Source organism: Sturnira hondurensis, unplaced genomic scaffold, assembly GCF_014824575.4.
Source record: "Sturnira hondurensis isolate 20B ecotype Veracruz unplaced genomic scaffold, ASM1482457v3 Scaffold0023357, whole genome shotgun sequence".
Lineage (NCBI taxonomy): Eukaryota > Metazoa > Chordata > Mammalia > Chiroptera > Phyllostomidae > Sturnira > Sturnira hondurensis.
The window spans coordinates 10,259,006-10,274,153 of NW_028095988.1; the positions used below are offsets into that span (position 1 = coordinate 10,259,006).

General features: G+C 56.6%; 2 protein-coding genes across 5 annotated transcripts; one reads left to right on the plus strand and one right to left on the minus strand.

Annotated features, from left to right (window-relative positions):
• The first annotated feature begins 165 nt into the window (after positions 1 to 165).
• On the plus strand, positions 166 to 5,229 carry NRL (neural retina leucine zipper). 3 transcript variants are annotated; one of them, XM_037037555.1, is made up of 3 exons: positions 166 to 186; positions 2,352 to 2,759; positions 3,855 to 5,229. In XM_037037555.1, the coding sequence occupies exons 2-3, from the start codon at positions 2,379 to 2,381 to the stop codon at positions 4,185 to 4,187; spliced, it is 714 nt and encodes a 237-aa protein (XP_036893450.1). In that variant the 5' UTR covers positions 166 to 186; positions 2,352 to 2,378; the 3' UTR covers positions 4,188 to 5,229. The 3 variants fall into 3 exon arrangements, with proteins under 3 accessions (XP_036893450.1, XP_036893448.1, XP_036893449.1); XM_037037553.1 differs by lacking the exon at positions 166 to 186 and adding an exon at positions 259 to 689; XM_037037554.1 differs by lacking the exon at positions 166 to 186 and adding an exon at positions 993 to 1,268.
• Positions 5,230 to 6,935: 1,706 nt separating this feature from the next.
• CPNE6 (copine 6) lies at positions 6,936 to 14,189 on the minus strand. Of its 2 annotated transcripts, none has more exons than XM_037037620.1 (17): positions 13,313 to 14,189; positions 11,812 to 11,983; positions 11,219 to 11,398; positions 10,816 to 10,890; positions 10,572 to 10,646; positions 10,357 to 10,440; positions 10,176 to 10,265; positions 9,721 to 9,825; positions 9,403 to 9,489; positions 9,123 to 9,182; positions 8,727 to 8,860; positions 8,593 to 8,647; positions 8,455 to 8,506; positions 7,976 to 8,109; positions 7,605 to 7,841; positions 7,232 to 7,427; positions 6,936 to 7,132 (listed from the first exon to the last, which is right to left on the minus strand). In XM_037037620.1, the coding sequence occupies exons 1-16, from the start codon at positions 13,600 to 13,602 to the stop codon at positions 7,290 to 7,292; spliced, it is 1,968 nt and encodes a 655-aa protein (XP_036893515.1). In that variant the 5' UTR covers positions 13,603 to 14,189; the 3' UTR covers positions 6,936 to 7,132; positions 7,232 to 7,289. The 2 variants fall into 2 exon arrangements, with proteins under 2 accessions (XP_036893515.1, XP_036893516.1); XM_037037621.1 differs by lacking the exon at positions 13,313 to 14,189 and adding an exon at positions 12,111 to 12,466.
• Positions 14,190 to 15,148: the final 959 nt, after the last annotated feature.

Sequence of the window (15,148 nt, forward strand, 5' to 3'; positions counted from 1 at the left end):
GGAGAGAAATATCAATGTATGGTTGCTTCTCGTGGGTCCCCTGCCGGGAACTGGCCTGCAACCCAGGCATGTGCCCTGACTGGGAATCGAACCACGATCGTGTGGTTCGCAGGCCCGCGCTCAATCCACTGAGCTACACCGGCCAGGGCAAGGATTTCTGAAAACAGGGTACACACAACAGTCCAGGTGAGAGTGGGTTTGGGAGAGCTTGCACTCCCCAAAAACAGTGACAATGGGCTGCAGAGCCTGGGAGTGTGAAGCACTGGGAGCTTGTCTGGCTCTGTTTTCAGCCCCACACTTCCAGTGGTTGAGTGCTGAGGCCTGTGTTCACATGAGGGTGGTGGTCTGTACCAGGGAGCTGAATACGTGTGAGTCAGGCCATCAGTGAGGAGCTTTGTCCGGGAAGATGTCTTCTTCCCTTCCTTGAGAAGAGGCATACTTGTCCTCTCCTCTTGTTCCCGCCCCCCACCTCACCCCCAGGCCAATGAGATAGGCAAATGATCCCCTTACCTCATTGGCTGAAGGCCTAAGGACCACAGATGACCTCAGAGAGCTATCCCTTTAAGAGTGCCCTGTAGGCTCTGCACCCACAGTCCCTTGTTCTGAGCTTGAAGGCACCAGGCTCAATGGGGCCTCCAGCCTCTGGGGAAGCTGTGCCTGCCTGGCTCTGACTCTCTGCTATCCCTTAAGTGAGTATGCCCTGGGCCTCTAACCTAGAGCCCCCTCCCCCAATACCAGCTGTCTGCTCTCTGTTGTCTGTTTTCGGGAATTCTCACTCTTCTGTCCCCTGCCCCACTCCCACCTGTACTGGCTTTATGTCCCTCACTGCTCTTACAACAGAGAGACAAATAAGACTCCTCACTTGTCTCTTCATCTAATTCTGTATGGACTCCTCAGTGTCTCACCATCTTCTTTCTGCCAAGGACCAGTTCCTTCAGTCTGCGTCTTTGTTCCTATCTCCTCTGTCCTTTCAAGGGCGAGGAGTTCAATAGATAGGGCAACAACCCTTCCCTGGGACAGGAAGAGAGGCCTTGCTTTCCTCCTGCCTCTTTGGGCAGAGCCTGGGGGTCTGAGATGTGATTGGCAAGGGGGATACCTAGGTTTGGGCATCCAGATAGAGCCAAACTCTTAAGCTTTGGGGATGAGCACTCCCTGCTTTGCCCCTTCTGGGGCTTCGGGTGCAGCTGCTGAAACTGGGACCTGAGCTAGGGTTTGGGGCTTCCAGACTAGGAAGCCTCTCTGAGGTCATCTAGCCAGAGATTCCTCAGGTGAGTACGTGCTCCGTGGTTGGTAACAGGGAGGAGAGTTCCTGGTGATGGAAGTTTGAGTTTGATAATTTACCGAAGGACTTCAGTCCTTCAGTAAATAAGGACTTCTTATTATATTAGATTCTTCTTATATTAGATTAATATGCTGCTGTGTTTTGTGAGTGTGCAAGAGGTGGGGATGGGAGGCAGCATCTCTCAAAGTTTTCTGAGCACACATCTTTCCTCGGGTGTTTCTCGCTTAGTGTTTCACAGATGACTCTTTGGGGAATGATAAAGTCTAACTCCCTTCATTGAAGAGAAGGGGAAACTGGGTCCAGAAAGGGGAAGGTGATCCGCTTAAGGTCACACAACATAGGGGGTTCTGAATGGAAGGAGGAAAACCAGTCTTAGACGGTTTCCTGTGGACAGGTTGACCTTGAGGAAAGAAGGTCACCACTCAGTCCTGATCTCTTTAAAACTGATTCTAGGATCTTTCTTTTTTCCTTGCAAAGTCTCTCACTCCTATAAGAGGAATTCATTGGTTGATTACCATAGAACAGATGTGCAGTAAGGGTCTTCTATATGCAAGGCATTGTCTTGGGTGCTCTGAGAAAAGGAGAGGTATAATAGCATGTTATCCTTAGACATATTAAAATTCATAGCATACTTTCTTCCCATTGTCCAAAAATATACACAGTCTCTGTCACAGTTAATTAAACAAAATTTTTTAATTGCTTGGAAATGGAATGATGCCTCTTGAGATGACGGAGTATCTCAGGGTGTTCCAACATTAGAGTGGGGACACTGCCATAGTCCTTCTGTTTTTCATAGATCTGAGGCACCTGTGGGGCCAGAGGCTCTGCTCTCCTCTTCCTCACTCAGGGTTTTAAGCCACTTGCCCCTGGTCAGGAGGCCCCACCACCTGAAAAGTTGTCCCCCAGCCTGGAGGTGATGTGCAGGGAATGGGGCTGCACCGTCACTCTGGCTTTGCAGAATTAGGCCTCCAGGGCACTTGGGCTTTGGGGGAGCAGGTGTGGTGAAGAAGGCTGGCAGGCGGCCTCAGGGCTCCAAGTTTCCTGGTTTTTTTGCTTTTTTTTTTTTCAGGTGTGTCCCTCCCAACCCAGCCTCAGAATGGCACTGCCTCCCAGCCCCTTGGCTATGGAATATGTCAATGACTTTGACTTAATGAAGTTTGAGGTGAAGCGGGAACCTTCAGAGGGGCCGTCTGGCCCCCTCACAGCCTCACTGGGCTCCACACCTTACAGCTCAGTGCCTCCTTCACCCACCTTCAGTGAGCCAGGCATGATGGGGGCCACTGAGGGGTCCCGGCCAGGCCTTGAGGAGCTGTACTGGATGGCCACCCTGCAGCAGCAGCTGGGGGCTGGGGAGGCCCTGGGGCTGAGTCCTGAGGAGGCTGTGGAGCTGCTGCAGAGTCAGAGCCCAGTCCCTGTTGAGGGGCCCCACGGCTACTACCCAGGGAGCCCAGAGGAGGCAGGAGCCCAGCATATCCAGGTGAGTGATCAGCGAGCTGGTCAAAGGGGAGGCAGGGTGAGGGAAGGAGTTCCTGGGCAGGAAAAGAGACAGAGGGCAGGAGAAGGGAAGAAGGTCCCTTGAAAGAAATCATATAGAGCCCTGGCTGGTGTAGCTCAGTGGATCGAGCGCGGGCCTGCGAACCAGACGCTCGCGGTTCGATTCCCAGTCAGAGCACATTCCTGGGTTGCAAACCGGTTCCTTGCAGGCTAACTACCAGCAGGGGATGCACAAAAAGGCAACCATACATTGATGTTTCTCTCCCTCTCTCCTTCCCCTCTAAAAATAAATAAATAAATAAAATCTTTAAAAAAAAAGAAATCATATAGAGAAAACAACATTCTACCCCCTCCCCTCCTTCTTTTTTCAAATGGAGAGAAATGAGTATGCTAACCCAGGAGGAAGAGGGAGAAGGCTAGAGGAGGACAGAAAAAGGAGCAGGTGATGAGGGGGAGATAAATAGATACGCCATGTGTGGAAAACAGGGAAAGAGTTGTGCTTGGATAGAGTGGAGTTAAAACTGTGGAACGGTAATGAGGTTGGCCTTTTTAAGACTTCGTGCTTCTCCAGCCCCCAACCTTCTCAGAAAGGATTGGGATTCATCCTATTAATTACAGACACAGATGGGAGTGTTGAAGGCATTAGGATGTAATCCAAATCCTTTGAGGGTCACAGGGTTGTGGCTCTCGGGACAGGAGAGCCGGGTGCCTTGGAAAGGCGGGGTTTATGTGGGCGCTGGTCCACCGGAGACATTTGGGTCTGGAGCAGGATGTATCTCAGGGTGTTCAGGTGCGAGACCAGCTCTCCGGACAGTGAGAAGTGGGCGGGGCCTGCAGTGCTGGGCGGGTCCTGAGGGGCGCGAGTCCCACGACAAAGGCCCAGGGGGACCCGAAAGGGTTGAAACCTGGGGCGGGGTCGGGACTGGGAGACTGAGTCAGTGGAGAGGTGAGCGTTCCAGTCAAGTCGAGAGCCGGAGGCGGGGCCTTCCCAGGGGGCGGGGCCGACCTGGCTGGAAACCTGAATTAGGAGCAGAGCGGGACGCAGTCCTGACAAGGTCTCTATCTGCTCCCTCTGCAGGTAGCCGAGCGTTTTTCCGATGCGGCGCTGGTGTCGATGTCTGTGCGGGAGTTAAACCGACAGCTGCGGGGCTGCGGGCGCGACGAGGCGTTGCGGCTGAAGCAGAGGCGCCGCACGCTGAAGAACCGTGGGTACGCGCAGGCCTGTCGCTCCAAGAGGCTGCAGCAGCGGCGCGGGCTGGAGGCAGAGCGCGCCCGCCTGGCCGCCCAGCTGGACGCGCTGCGGGCCGAGGTGGCTCGCCTGGCCAGGGAGCGTGACCTCTACAAGGCTCGTTGTGACAGACTGTCCTCCAGCGGCCCAGGGTCCGGGGACCACTCCCACTTCTTCATTTGAGCCGCTGGGGGCCGCGGAGTGGTGGATGATGTTGGGGGGTGGGGGGGTGGGGGGCATCGTCTGCAAGGCAGCTGTACCATTTGCTAGGTGGTTACTGAGCACCTTCTGGTGCCAGACACTTCTTTGTATGACCACAGCAATATCCCCAAATTTCCTGGGCCCTCAAGGCATGTTCTGAAGTTAGGTGATGGTCATTTTCTGAGAGAGTGTTCTCCGCCCCTCAGGCAAGCCATACACAGAAACCCACCACCTTCTGCCCACATCCACATGACTAGGATACTGAGATCTGCAGGAACCAGTGCCAGGCACTGTGTGTGTGTGTGTGTGTGTGTGTGTGTGCTGGGGGGCGTGGATGATAGTTGGGTGACAGTGTGTGGGAGGTGAAGGAGTGGTGCTGCTTCCCCCTCAGTTTAGATTTTAATTCAAGGCTTTCAACATGTAGTGCAATTAGCAATAAAGCTGTATTTTCATTCTATAACTTCCCCACTTAGGACTATGGCATTTTCAAGATTTAATTTCCAATAACTAGGAACTTTATCCAAGAGGCTTTCCTTCTACCCAACCCAGTGGCCTCCAGGGCCCAGAGTTGCAAAGGCCCGAGGAGCTCTGGGGGTGGTTAGTGAGGGCTGGGAGAGAGCCGTGGGCAGGAGTCTGGAGACCTGGGTGCTAGTCCCAGCTCTGCCACAAGATACCTCTGTAATCTTGAGCAAATTGCTTGCTCCCTGGGTCTTGGTTACCTCATCTAAACCTCATCTGGATTGGATGATTTGTCACACCTCTCCAGTTCTGGCATCTCCTTAGTGTGGGAGTCCAATGGTCTCCCCAAGACAATCTCACCAAAGGGATTTCCTGTCCTGCTCCAGCTTCCTGGCTGCAGCCTTGGCAGTGGATGAGCCCGGGCTGCCTTGACCTCCAGACCCACATAAGGTGATCCTGCTAACTGCTGCCTTTCTGAGGCTGAGGTGAGACTTTCCCCAGCATGACAAGGAGCTGAGAGGACACAGCTCTTGTGAATTAAACTTGAAGTATGGGCAGAACTTTATGCTATTGGCTCATGTTTTTGCAATTTAAGAAGTGTTCATTTTTTTATCCTTGCTCCAGACTTTTGTGTGTTTCTGTGTGTGTGTGTGTGTGTGTGTGAGAGAGAGAGAGAGAGAGAAAGAAACTGGGAAGCCCCCTAACTGGGTTGACTGGTGCCTTTCAGTTCTGGAGGCCTAATGAAAATGGGGTGGAGGGGTGGAGATTGGGCCAGATGGAGACTGCCCCTCCCACCACCACTGGACAGAAGCCCAGGAGCATCAGTGACAGGGCCAGGCCTGTTTATAGCTATCCTGAGGCCTTACAGTTGCCATGGTAATCCAGCCCTCTGCTTTAGCAGCCTATGGTGGGAGTGGGTGGGGAATTTGGGCAGATCAGAGGCATTGAACTGGGAGCAGCAACCTCATCAGGTACTCTAAGGGACATAACAAATGGGAGAATCAATCGGGTGTGGGAGAAGAGGCTCCCATATGTCTCTCTTCCTTTCTGGCCCCTCTCTCCACCCCCTCTCCAGCTGCTTCTTCCCATTCCAGTTCTTGTCCCTTCCTTCCCCTCCTCTAGCCCAGGCTTGTCCCTCCTCCACTCAGGAGCCTGCAGTGGGAGGCCTCTCTTCCATCGCCCCCACCCCCGAGGATTTCTTTCTCGTCTCCTTTCCTTTTCCCACCACTGGCTATTGGCTACTGGTTACTGACTACTGGCTACTCACTCTGGCTGTGGCTGGCTCCTGGCTCCTTTAGCCTCTCCTCCTGCATCCCCTTCCACACACATCATTGAAGGCAGAGGCTGGGACAGGGAGGATCCCTTTAGGAGCTCAGCTCTTGTTCCCTCACTCTGGATCTCACGAGGGTCTCATCTGCTCTTTGGAGCTGCCATGCAGACCCACGACTGTTCTTGCACACTTTACCTGATTGGGGCTGAGGCGCACACACACAGGTAGAGACTCCCATCCACAGGTACCTGCACTCATACACACAATCAGGCCACAGATAAATACTGGGTCACAAGATGATGGTCACCCAGATTCATCCCACACAGAGGTAGCATGCTAGTGATTAAGAGTGTGAGCACTTTAGTCAGATGGGCCTGGGCTCAAGTTCCAGGCCTACTGCTTCTTCTTTGGCTAAACTATATGTGCTGCTATTGTTAATGTTATTAGGAGTACACAGCTGGACTTCCTGAACCAGTAAGACCACACCCATGGAGCATCATGGATGTGCAGTGCATGAACACACACACACACACACACATTTACACACCAGGAAAACCAGGCAGCGCGGACCTTAAATGCCCCCTTTGTATTCACAATTCACTAGCAGACCCGCTGCCCTCCTTCAGTCTCATCCCCACACACCCCTTCTGGGCCCCACCCCACAGCTGTGTGGGGGCTGGAGTTCAGCCTCTGGGGACTCAGCTGGGCTTCTCTGGAGAGAGCTGTAAAAAGGCATTAGCCTGCCCCTTTGACAGCCCCTTATTACATCCCCCACCCAGTGATTAACCCCCAAGGTGCCTGGGTCCCCCGGGGTTAGGAGATGAGGATCAGGGTTCCTCAGATCTCATTGGTAAATAGTTGGGGTGAACCTAGAAGCATCTGGCTGTCTGATGAGCTCTGGCCCAGTTTTTGAAAGGTGCTGACATTCATTTCTTAATGGTGTTTGTGGGTACTACAGACGGTTCAATGGGCATCTGAGACATGATGGGTAGAGGCTGAGGTGCTAGGAGTGGTTCCCTTTATTAATAGCCAGAAAGTCAGGATCACTGAAGAGTCATTGAGGGGCCACTAGGCTGACAGCTATGGGGCCTGGAGAGATGGGGCAGGGCTCTCCACTCACTTCCAGGATTCAGGGGGCACAGCTGATCCAAGAGGGAGAGGCAATGATCACTGGAGTCACAAGGGTCAGGACAGGCACCTGGGAGAGGGTGGGATAGTCATAAGCAACCCCCTCTATACCACACCCAGCCAAAACGGGCTCCACCAAGCCCCAGCTTGCACCCCTTGGTGTCCATACCTTTGGGCCCTCAGGACTCACTGAGAGGCTGAGGGAGTGTAGGTCCGGTGGGAAGCAGTCACGGGCTAGGGCTGGGGGTCGTGGCCGGCGTGCAGGGCCTGGGCACCCCAGGGCTGATGCCTTGGCTGGCGTAGTACTCCACCACCTGCCGGGGCACCTCGGCCAGGACGCACTTAGCCAGTGCAGAGGGTGCGGCCTGCGAGGGGGGCGTGGTCGTGGTTAGGCACCCCAACGGGGCGGGGTCAGGTGGGCGTGGCTTCAGAATGGCCAGCTGGGCTCCAGCGTCCTTCTCAGGACACTGACCCAGTGGGAGAACCAGGTCAGATTTAGGGATATGAGGAGCTGAGCTGTTGGGTGAGGAATAGGGACTTACATCCTTGAAGTCTCGGAAGGGCACGAACTGGACTATGTCTCGCGCCGCGGGCACCCCTCGGGGGCAGCGCAAGGGACCGTCGTCACCATCTAGCAGCCGCATGTCAGTGAAGTCCGCATTGCCCACGCCCACGATGATGATGGACATAGGCAGGCGGGAAGCACGCACGATGGCAGTGCGGGTCTCAGCCATGTCGCTCACCACGCCGTCTGTGAGCACCAGCAGCACCGAGTACTTCTGGGGGCAGGCGGAGAGAAGGAAGGGTATGCTCTGTGTGCGAGGGCCTTGGCACCTGTCCCAAGCCCAGGCCCTGGCCCTGGCCCCACTCAAGGACACCCGGGCTGAACCCGGTTGCCTGCTCCTCTCCTCACCGTGGCTTGGCCAGTGCTCTGCTCCCGCTGGGCTGGCCCCGCCACTCGGTTGATGATGGGGGCTACGTTGGTGGGGCCGTAGAGCTGGATCTGGGGCAGGCATCGACGGTAGGCGGCAATGACCCCTGAGATCTCTGTGGGTAGAGGTGAGGCTGTCAGAGGTTAGCAGGGAGCCCTTCCTGACACCCCTTAAGGCAAGGAGGTGTCCCGCCCCATCCCCAACTAGTTCCTCAGTAAGTAGGAGGGTTGGATGGACCAGGCATTAGGGCAGTTGGATGCTAGATGCTAGGTCAGAGTCTGGAAGTCTTATCCAAGGAAGACAGGCGCTGGATGGGTAAAGGGGCAGGGAGCTGGGCCTGTGGGAATGCAATCTGTGTTCTGGCATGGGGTGCAGGGAGTGTGCAGTAAGCTGTATGGGGGGTGGAGGGCTGGGGGAATAGGGTGGAGGCCAGGCTGCTGGTGGGAACCTTCCCTCTTACCTTCACATTCAGGATTTTCGGGCTCAAAGTTGATAGCAAAGTCATGGGACACCTGTGAGGACAAGGCGAGAACAGCGAGGAGACTGCTTCTTTCTGTCTCACTCCCCCATCTGCTCCCTTTCTTGGCAGCCAACCTACCTCAAAGTTGGGAGGGATTCGGGCCCCAAAGCCAAACGCTGGGAACCGCTTATCACTGGGGAGAAGAAAAGGCTGTGGGGCCCACTGGGCAAGGCCTCCCTGCCTGTCTCCCCACCCCTGCCCCCCTCCTCTACCTGTCGTAGTCTTGGCAGATGCCTCCCACCGTACGCAGGGCCTGCAGGTAGTGGTTGGGCTGGCGGGGGCTGAGGCAGTGTAGGGACTGGCTGCTCCTTGGGTCCCCGTTGGAGGCTGTGAAGTCAATGGCCACCTGGTGGTGACGGGAAGAGGGACTAGTTCCAGCCTTGAGAGCCAACAGGGAGGCTAGGCCAGAGCTAGTGTCTGTAGGGGACTAAGGTAAATCTGGGCGAGCTCACAGGGAGCATCCTCACAGGGTGGGGGGAGGGGGCACGAGGTGACAATGCTAAGGTCATGAGAGTCCTAAACTGGGCAGAGAGGATTCTGGACTCCTCCTGTTCACTATGAGCTTAGCCCTTTCCTCTTGCCTATGTCCCCACCCCCTGGGCCTTTACCGTGAAGCTGATCTGGCAGCCACCCATGATGTAATCCAGGAAGGTGTGCACCTTTTCCACCTGATGGAAGCAGGAGAGGTAAGGTGAAGGGATGGTCCTTTGAGGAGGGAGCTAGGTGGGGCTCTGTGGGGGAAGTGGAGGAACTAGAGTTTTTGAGGTTGAAGTTGGCGGCGATATAGGGCAAGGGTTTTCAGTTCCCAGAAGCAAGGGAAGAGCTGAATGTGAGGTCGCAGTGGGGCTCAGGCCTGGGGCAGGGCCTGAGGCTGGCACCGGGATTTACCGTGCACTGGGCCAGCACTACGGTCCCCGAGCTCTTGTAGTTCTTCTTCTTGTCCCGATACTTGGGGTTGATGCAGTCCCACTGCCTCTAGACCCCCACATACCCCAAAAGCCCAGGTCACAATTCCATCAGGCGACCCCTCATTCCCCTTCCAGCAGAGTCACCCAGAGCAAGGCCTGCATGGCCCTGTCCTTAGTCTGAGCCTGGGGGCTTTCTACACTCCGCAACTCCCATCACATACAGTGGCCTCTTCAGTGTCACCCCCAGGATTTTCCCAAGGATCTTGGGGGGGGCATTCTGGGGAGATCTTTGTGACACCTCTTGTCCCGGATTTGCTGTTCCTTCCTGCATCTCCTGGAAGGTGCTGGTGAACTCTCCAATGAAGTCATGTTTCCCACTTGAGTCATAGTCATACACCAGGAACTGCGAAGGTAGGGGGCAGTCAGGGTCAGGGAGGCTCAGTGATGGTTCCTGGGGCAGGGGCGGGGGCTCAGGGAGGTGGTGGCTAACAGTTTCTAGGCCCCCAAAGAGGAACTCAACCTGCCCGGAGAGGCCATCTGCTGAGACTGTGTTCTTTGGCTCAGTCTGACAGGGGTTTAGCTTCTGATAAAAGGCACACGTGAGGGACATTGAACTGTGACCGTTTCTTTGTCCCACAGTGGGAAGATCTTATCTCATGGGGGAGGGGGAGGGAGCTTGCTACACTCAGCGGGGAGGCCTCAGATACAGGCTGGTTGCTTCAGTAGGCTGCCCTTGCTTGGGGTGCACTTCACCTTGAGAGGCCGGTGGATATCACAGCTGCATAGAGAGTGCAGGGACAGGCGGAACGGCTCCCAGCTGGGGTTCAGGTTGTTCTTTACCACCTTGGAGAGGCACCAGAGAGCCGGTCATCTCCTCTCTAGGTTTCCCTACTCTGCTCTTCCCCCCTTCTTCCCTAGACCCCCAGGCACCAACCTCGGTCCTCCAGACCAGCTGCTCACTCTGGTCCTCATTGGTCTTATAGATCTCCATGAAAGGGTCAGACTTGCTGAACAGATCCTGGGGACATGGCAGGAAAGGCCCATGAGGCTGGTGAGGTGTGCAGGGGGAGATGGCTCACACCGAGAAGGGAGCAGTGCTGGGACCCTGCGGTTTGTCTTGAGTAGGGGCCTGGGCTCTGGGGTTTCAACCTTGTTGTCCAGCTTGTGGGCTCTGAAGGTGAGCTGCACGTAGTCGTTGGTGCCAGACACCTCCTCGGCCACAATCTGCAAGGGGAGCACAAGTGGCAGGACTCCCCCCTCCCTCCTACCACGAGAGCCACCCTATGCCATTTCCCTTAAGTGGAACCCAGTCATGGGCATGATGTCACCATGGATGTCCATGCAGGGGCCTTGGATGCCCTGCCCAAGGGTGAGTACAGGTGACCTTGCCTACCGTGATGGTGGACCTGCCCGCAGGCTTCCCATTCTTCAGCAGCAATGGCTTAGTGACCTTGGTTTGTGACACAATCTGGGGATGGAGGTGAAGGGAGACCCAGTTGTGATGCCCTGCCTTGGCCAGGGCTAATAAGGGACAGAGGTAATGAGTGCCAATTGGGCTAGGGTTGGACTTCGTTTCTCCAGCAGCCTTAAGGTAGGCACTTTGAGGCCCTACTGTTTAGATGAGGGAACTAAGACTCTGAGAGGTTAAGTATCTTGCCCGGGGCAATGCAGACGGTGAGTGTCGGCAATGGGGCCCAAGCCTGAAACGAACTACTACCTCCGGAGCTCCTGCACTCTGCTATTTTGGATTTCATGGGTAGAAGCTGATGGGGGTGGGGCAGGTTGGGAATGCAGACCTGGCCCAAGGTGCACTCTGTCGAGCCAAGGAAGGTGTCGTTGCTGGGGCTGGTGGCTCCGTCCTCGGCGTCAAACACATGGAACTGCAGGGGCTGCTTTTCCTCAAAAAAGTACTCCAGGGCCAGCACCCGGGAGAAGACGGGGCTGGAGCAGGAGCGCAGCACCTCTGTGCGCTCTACCTGTGACAGGGAGGCGAGGGCCCTCTGGGGACCCAGGTACTTTTCCCGGCCCCCAACCACCACCCATCCCGCCAGCTTTCCTTGGGCTTGCACAACCCCAGCGACTAGCTCTTCCCTCCCTTGGATGAACCCCTGGGCTCAGAGGGCCGCCAGCTCACTAGACTATCAGCCTTCCGGAGCAGCGCCGCTGTCTGTGGGGCCCTCTCAGGACCCCCTGGAACGCTGGGCTTTAGACATTGTGGAAAAGTTTGTGTTTGTGGTGATGCACGTCCTTCTCAAGGTTACCCACACAGCCTGGGAGAGGCCCCTCAGGGTCCTCACATTCCCTTCTGAGGTTTTGTTGCCCCCACCCGGCCCCCTTCCTTCCCAGCCAGGAGGTCAGTGAAGGAAAGACCCCTCTCACCCCCTCTCACCTCCACCCACTGCTCCTCAGAGTAGAGCTTGAGCAGCACGCAAGGGTGGGGCTTGGCGAGTGTGTCTCGGTCCAACAAGCCATGGCAGGAGACCCGCAGCTCCACCCGAGAGGCCCCCAGTGTCATGGCTGAGGGCTCAGGTGCCCATTCCATCTCAGGGTTCGACATGTTGCTGTGGGGACAGAGCGGACAGTGTGGACACTGGGAAGGGAACACACGCCAGGGGAGGGAGTCTATCTCTGGGAGGCTGGGCCCCACCCTCCCTCGCCCTGCTTCCCGAGGCCCTGGACCTCATGGACCTCCTGTTTCCTCTGCCCTCTATGGCCGTGGCCTCCCCTGAAGCTCTGAGCAGGGGAGGGTAGAGGCCTGGAGCCTCCCACGCCTGCCCGGCCCTGTGCTTCTGTCACCCCTTCCGGCCTAGTGTGCATGGATGGGGCTGGGCAGGGCTAGAGGGCAGGGGCTGGGGTTCCTGGCAGCCCTGGCTCCTAGGCCATCGATTGATCCACACTTTTATCCGCCTCAGCACCTTCTGCTATTTCCCAGCTGATGTTTGAGCCAGTGCTGCACTCATTCTTGGCAGGAGGGAGGTGAACTGAAGCAGGGGGGTAGGGAAAGGGGTGGGCTGGCCCTCAAGGTCTGAAGAGGATGGGTCTCAGGAATGGATGGAGCTGCGGTGGGCAGGAGGAGGCCGGGCGGAAGGTACCCTGGCGCCTGTCCCTGTTTACCTCCCCGCACTCACCTTCTAGCTGGCTGATGGGGAGGGAGGGACGGTAGGCTCTGGGAGTTAGAGGCAGAGCCCTGTCCCTGCTGGAAGCTCCTCCAGGTTCCTGGCAGGGGCTCCCACTATGACAACTCTCGCTTTCCTTCCCACCCCACCCTGTTCTCACACTTCTTGGCAGCACTAGCACTGTCTCTTAGCGACGAGATTTTTGGGGAGCTGCGGCCCCCTCCATGCTGTCTGTGGGATGCACGCACGCCACCCTCCCCCAGCAGTGGCACCAAGCCTCGGGCAGCAGCAGGCAGGGGTGCGCCGGCCCGAGTTCATGGCCGGTCAGTTCATCTATCTGTGTCTGTCCACGTCTCAGGGTGAGGCTGTCTGATTTCGTGTCGTGCTTCTCCCAGCGAGTGTGCATTGGTGTGTCTGACTGTGCCCACCCTGTGTGTCTGTCCCCTCGTCGTGTGTCTGTCTCCAGGAGGGTGTGACAGTTCCTGTAGGTACCTCCCTCTGAACTGGGACCCTTCTCTGGCTGGGGACCCCTTCCCCACAGCATGTGACTTTCTGGGTCTGTGAGGGAGGGTCTGGGTTGCCGGGCACTCTGCCTTCCAGCCCCAGTCTCCGGTTCTTGTAGGTCCCCGGAGATGGGCAAGGATGTGCGGTAGTGAGGGGGTCTGGCAGGACCGGAGACTTCTCTGGGGGCTGGGGGAGATGTTACAGAGGCTGGATCGGGCTGGGCTGGGCAGGGCAGGGCAGGGCTGGGCTAGGGAGGAAGGGGAGGCTCACCTGGGCTCTAGCTGCAGGGTCCTCTCTCCGGTTCTGGCCCTGGCCTGGACTCCCTTGCTGCTCCAGCCGCTGGCGCCAGCTCCGGCTCTAGCTCTGCTGCTATTTATGGGGCCTGGATGGGGAGGGGGGGCGGCAGCACCAGCTCCCCCCACCCCCTGCAGAGAACAGTTGGGAGGGAGAAGAGGGGAGGGGCAGGGCCACTGTCTGGGAGGGAGCCACCGAACTGGGGGAGGAGGATGGGCTGGGGGCGGCTCAGAGGCAGGACCCCCCACAGACACAGTGACACACATCTTCCCCTTCACACCACACCCACACCCAGCATCACAGAGATGCACATGTCGTGGCTGTGCATGCGCGCACACACATTCACACTGGGAGCGATGGAGACAGGCACCCACGACTCACAGGCTCACACATATCTTGACACGCACAGACGCCAACACATAAACTCTCCGTGACACCACGATAGTTATAGCCCTACAGATACACACAGGGAAGCTCGCCCCGCCTCACAACACTCCCCACATCATTCTAGTGAAGGGTATTTGCACATATACAAGAACACTGGGCTGTAGTTCTCACACACACACATATATACACTCGCTTGCACCAACCCAAATACAACAGAGTGGAGATCTTCACAAGCTCCTTAAAAGCTGTGCTGAATCTCATAGCTCTCGGAGTGAGGTTCTGTGTCCCAGGCATCTTTGAGCAGGGGGACGCAAGGACATGGACACAATTGTTTAGTGGCACAGTCTCATGTCCTGGTCACACAACAACCCCTGAAGATGGGGCTGCCCAGTGGGGAAATGTGCTTCAGGACTGATTCTGCAGGCATCTTTGTAGTGCCCATAGTTCACCCTCTGCCCTGAGATTCCTTGCGGGAGGGGCCAAGCCGTGCACAGATCTGGGAAAACAAGACATTAGTCATTCCCTAGTGAGACCAGGGGACGTGAGCCATGGCTCAGGAGGTGCATGCGCTATATGTGAAGACATTTAGGTACAGGGTGATCTGGAATGAGTCCTCGAGAAGGTTCATCAGAACATCTTCACCCTCCGTTCCCTAAGCGGCTCGTGTATTAAGGTAGCAGCCATTTACTGAGCAGCCCCTGGTGCCAGGCACGGCGCCCGGGGCTGGGGTTGTCCTGGTGATTGAGATGGCCCCTGCCCCCGGGGAGGTGTGTGTGGACAGAACAGCAGGCCCACAGGCAGAGATGGTAAACCAGTGCACCAGGGCGGTGAGTGTGTCAGGGGCAAAGGCACAGACCTATCCAGGATGCAGTGGGCCACGGAGCGGGGGGGGGGCTCAATGCGGATGAGTGGGGGTGAGGCAGCAGGAAGGGCTTCATGGAGGAAGAGGCTCTGGAGCGGGTCTTGAATGCTGAGCTGGTATTTGGTGGTACACCCGTGGGAAACAATTAATTTAATTGTTGATCTTCTCACCCTGCAGACACTCCTGTTCACCTTCAGGCCACTTTACTAGTGAGATTTCTGACTATTGAGGGTGCCCGCAGGATGGCACACCATTTAATTCCACCATTAGTGAGGCTGCCTGTGCCTGCTGCACACACATACAGCTCCCCAGTGTCCTCCTGATGCCCTGGAGTCAGCCTTCCAGTCCCGCCACATCCCACAAAGCCAGACAGACACACACAGGTGTCGGTGCCTGTCACGCTGGCTCCTTCTGCAGCCAGCTCAGCTCAGATCCCATACATGACACCCACCAGGGCTTGGGGACCTCTCAGTCCCCTCCCACCTGTCCCTCACTTCCCTGGTCTCTCCCTCTCTGCTCAGAGCCTCAGGCCCAACCCTGTGAGGCATCCCTCACTTTCCCCC

What these genes read in the sequence shown, in the direction of transcription:
- CPNE6 (XM_037037620.1), bottom strand. Translation starts at nt 13,602, where the DNA reads ATGTGTGTCACTGTGTCTGTGGGGGGTCCTGCCTCTGAGCCGCCCCCA. An exon ending in GCTGCCAGATCAGCTTCACG is followed by an intron (nt 8,861 to 9,122) that starts GTAAAGGCCCAG and finishes CGTCACCACCAG; the next exon opens with GTGGCCATTGACTTCACAGC. An exon ending in CCTTCCGAGACTTCAAGGAT is followed by an intron (nt 7,428 to 7,604) that starts GTAAGTCCCTAT and finishes CCCCCCTCGCAG; the next exon opens with GCCGCACCCTCTGCACTGGC.
- NRL (XM_037037555.1), top strand. Translation starts at nt 2,379, where the DNA reads ATGGCACTGCCTCCCAGCCCCTTGGCTATGGAATATGTCAATGACTTT. An exon ending in CAGGAGCCCAGCATATCCAG is followed by an intron (nt 2,760 to 3,854) that starts GTGAGTGATCAG and finishes CTCCCTCTGCAG; the next exon opens with GTAGCCGAGCGTTTTTCCGA.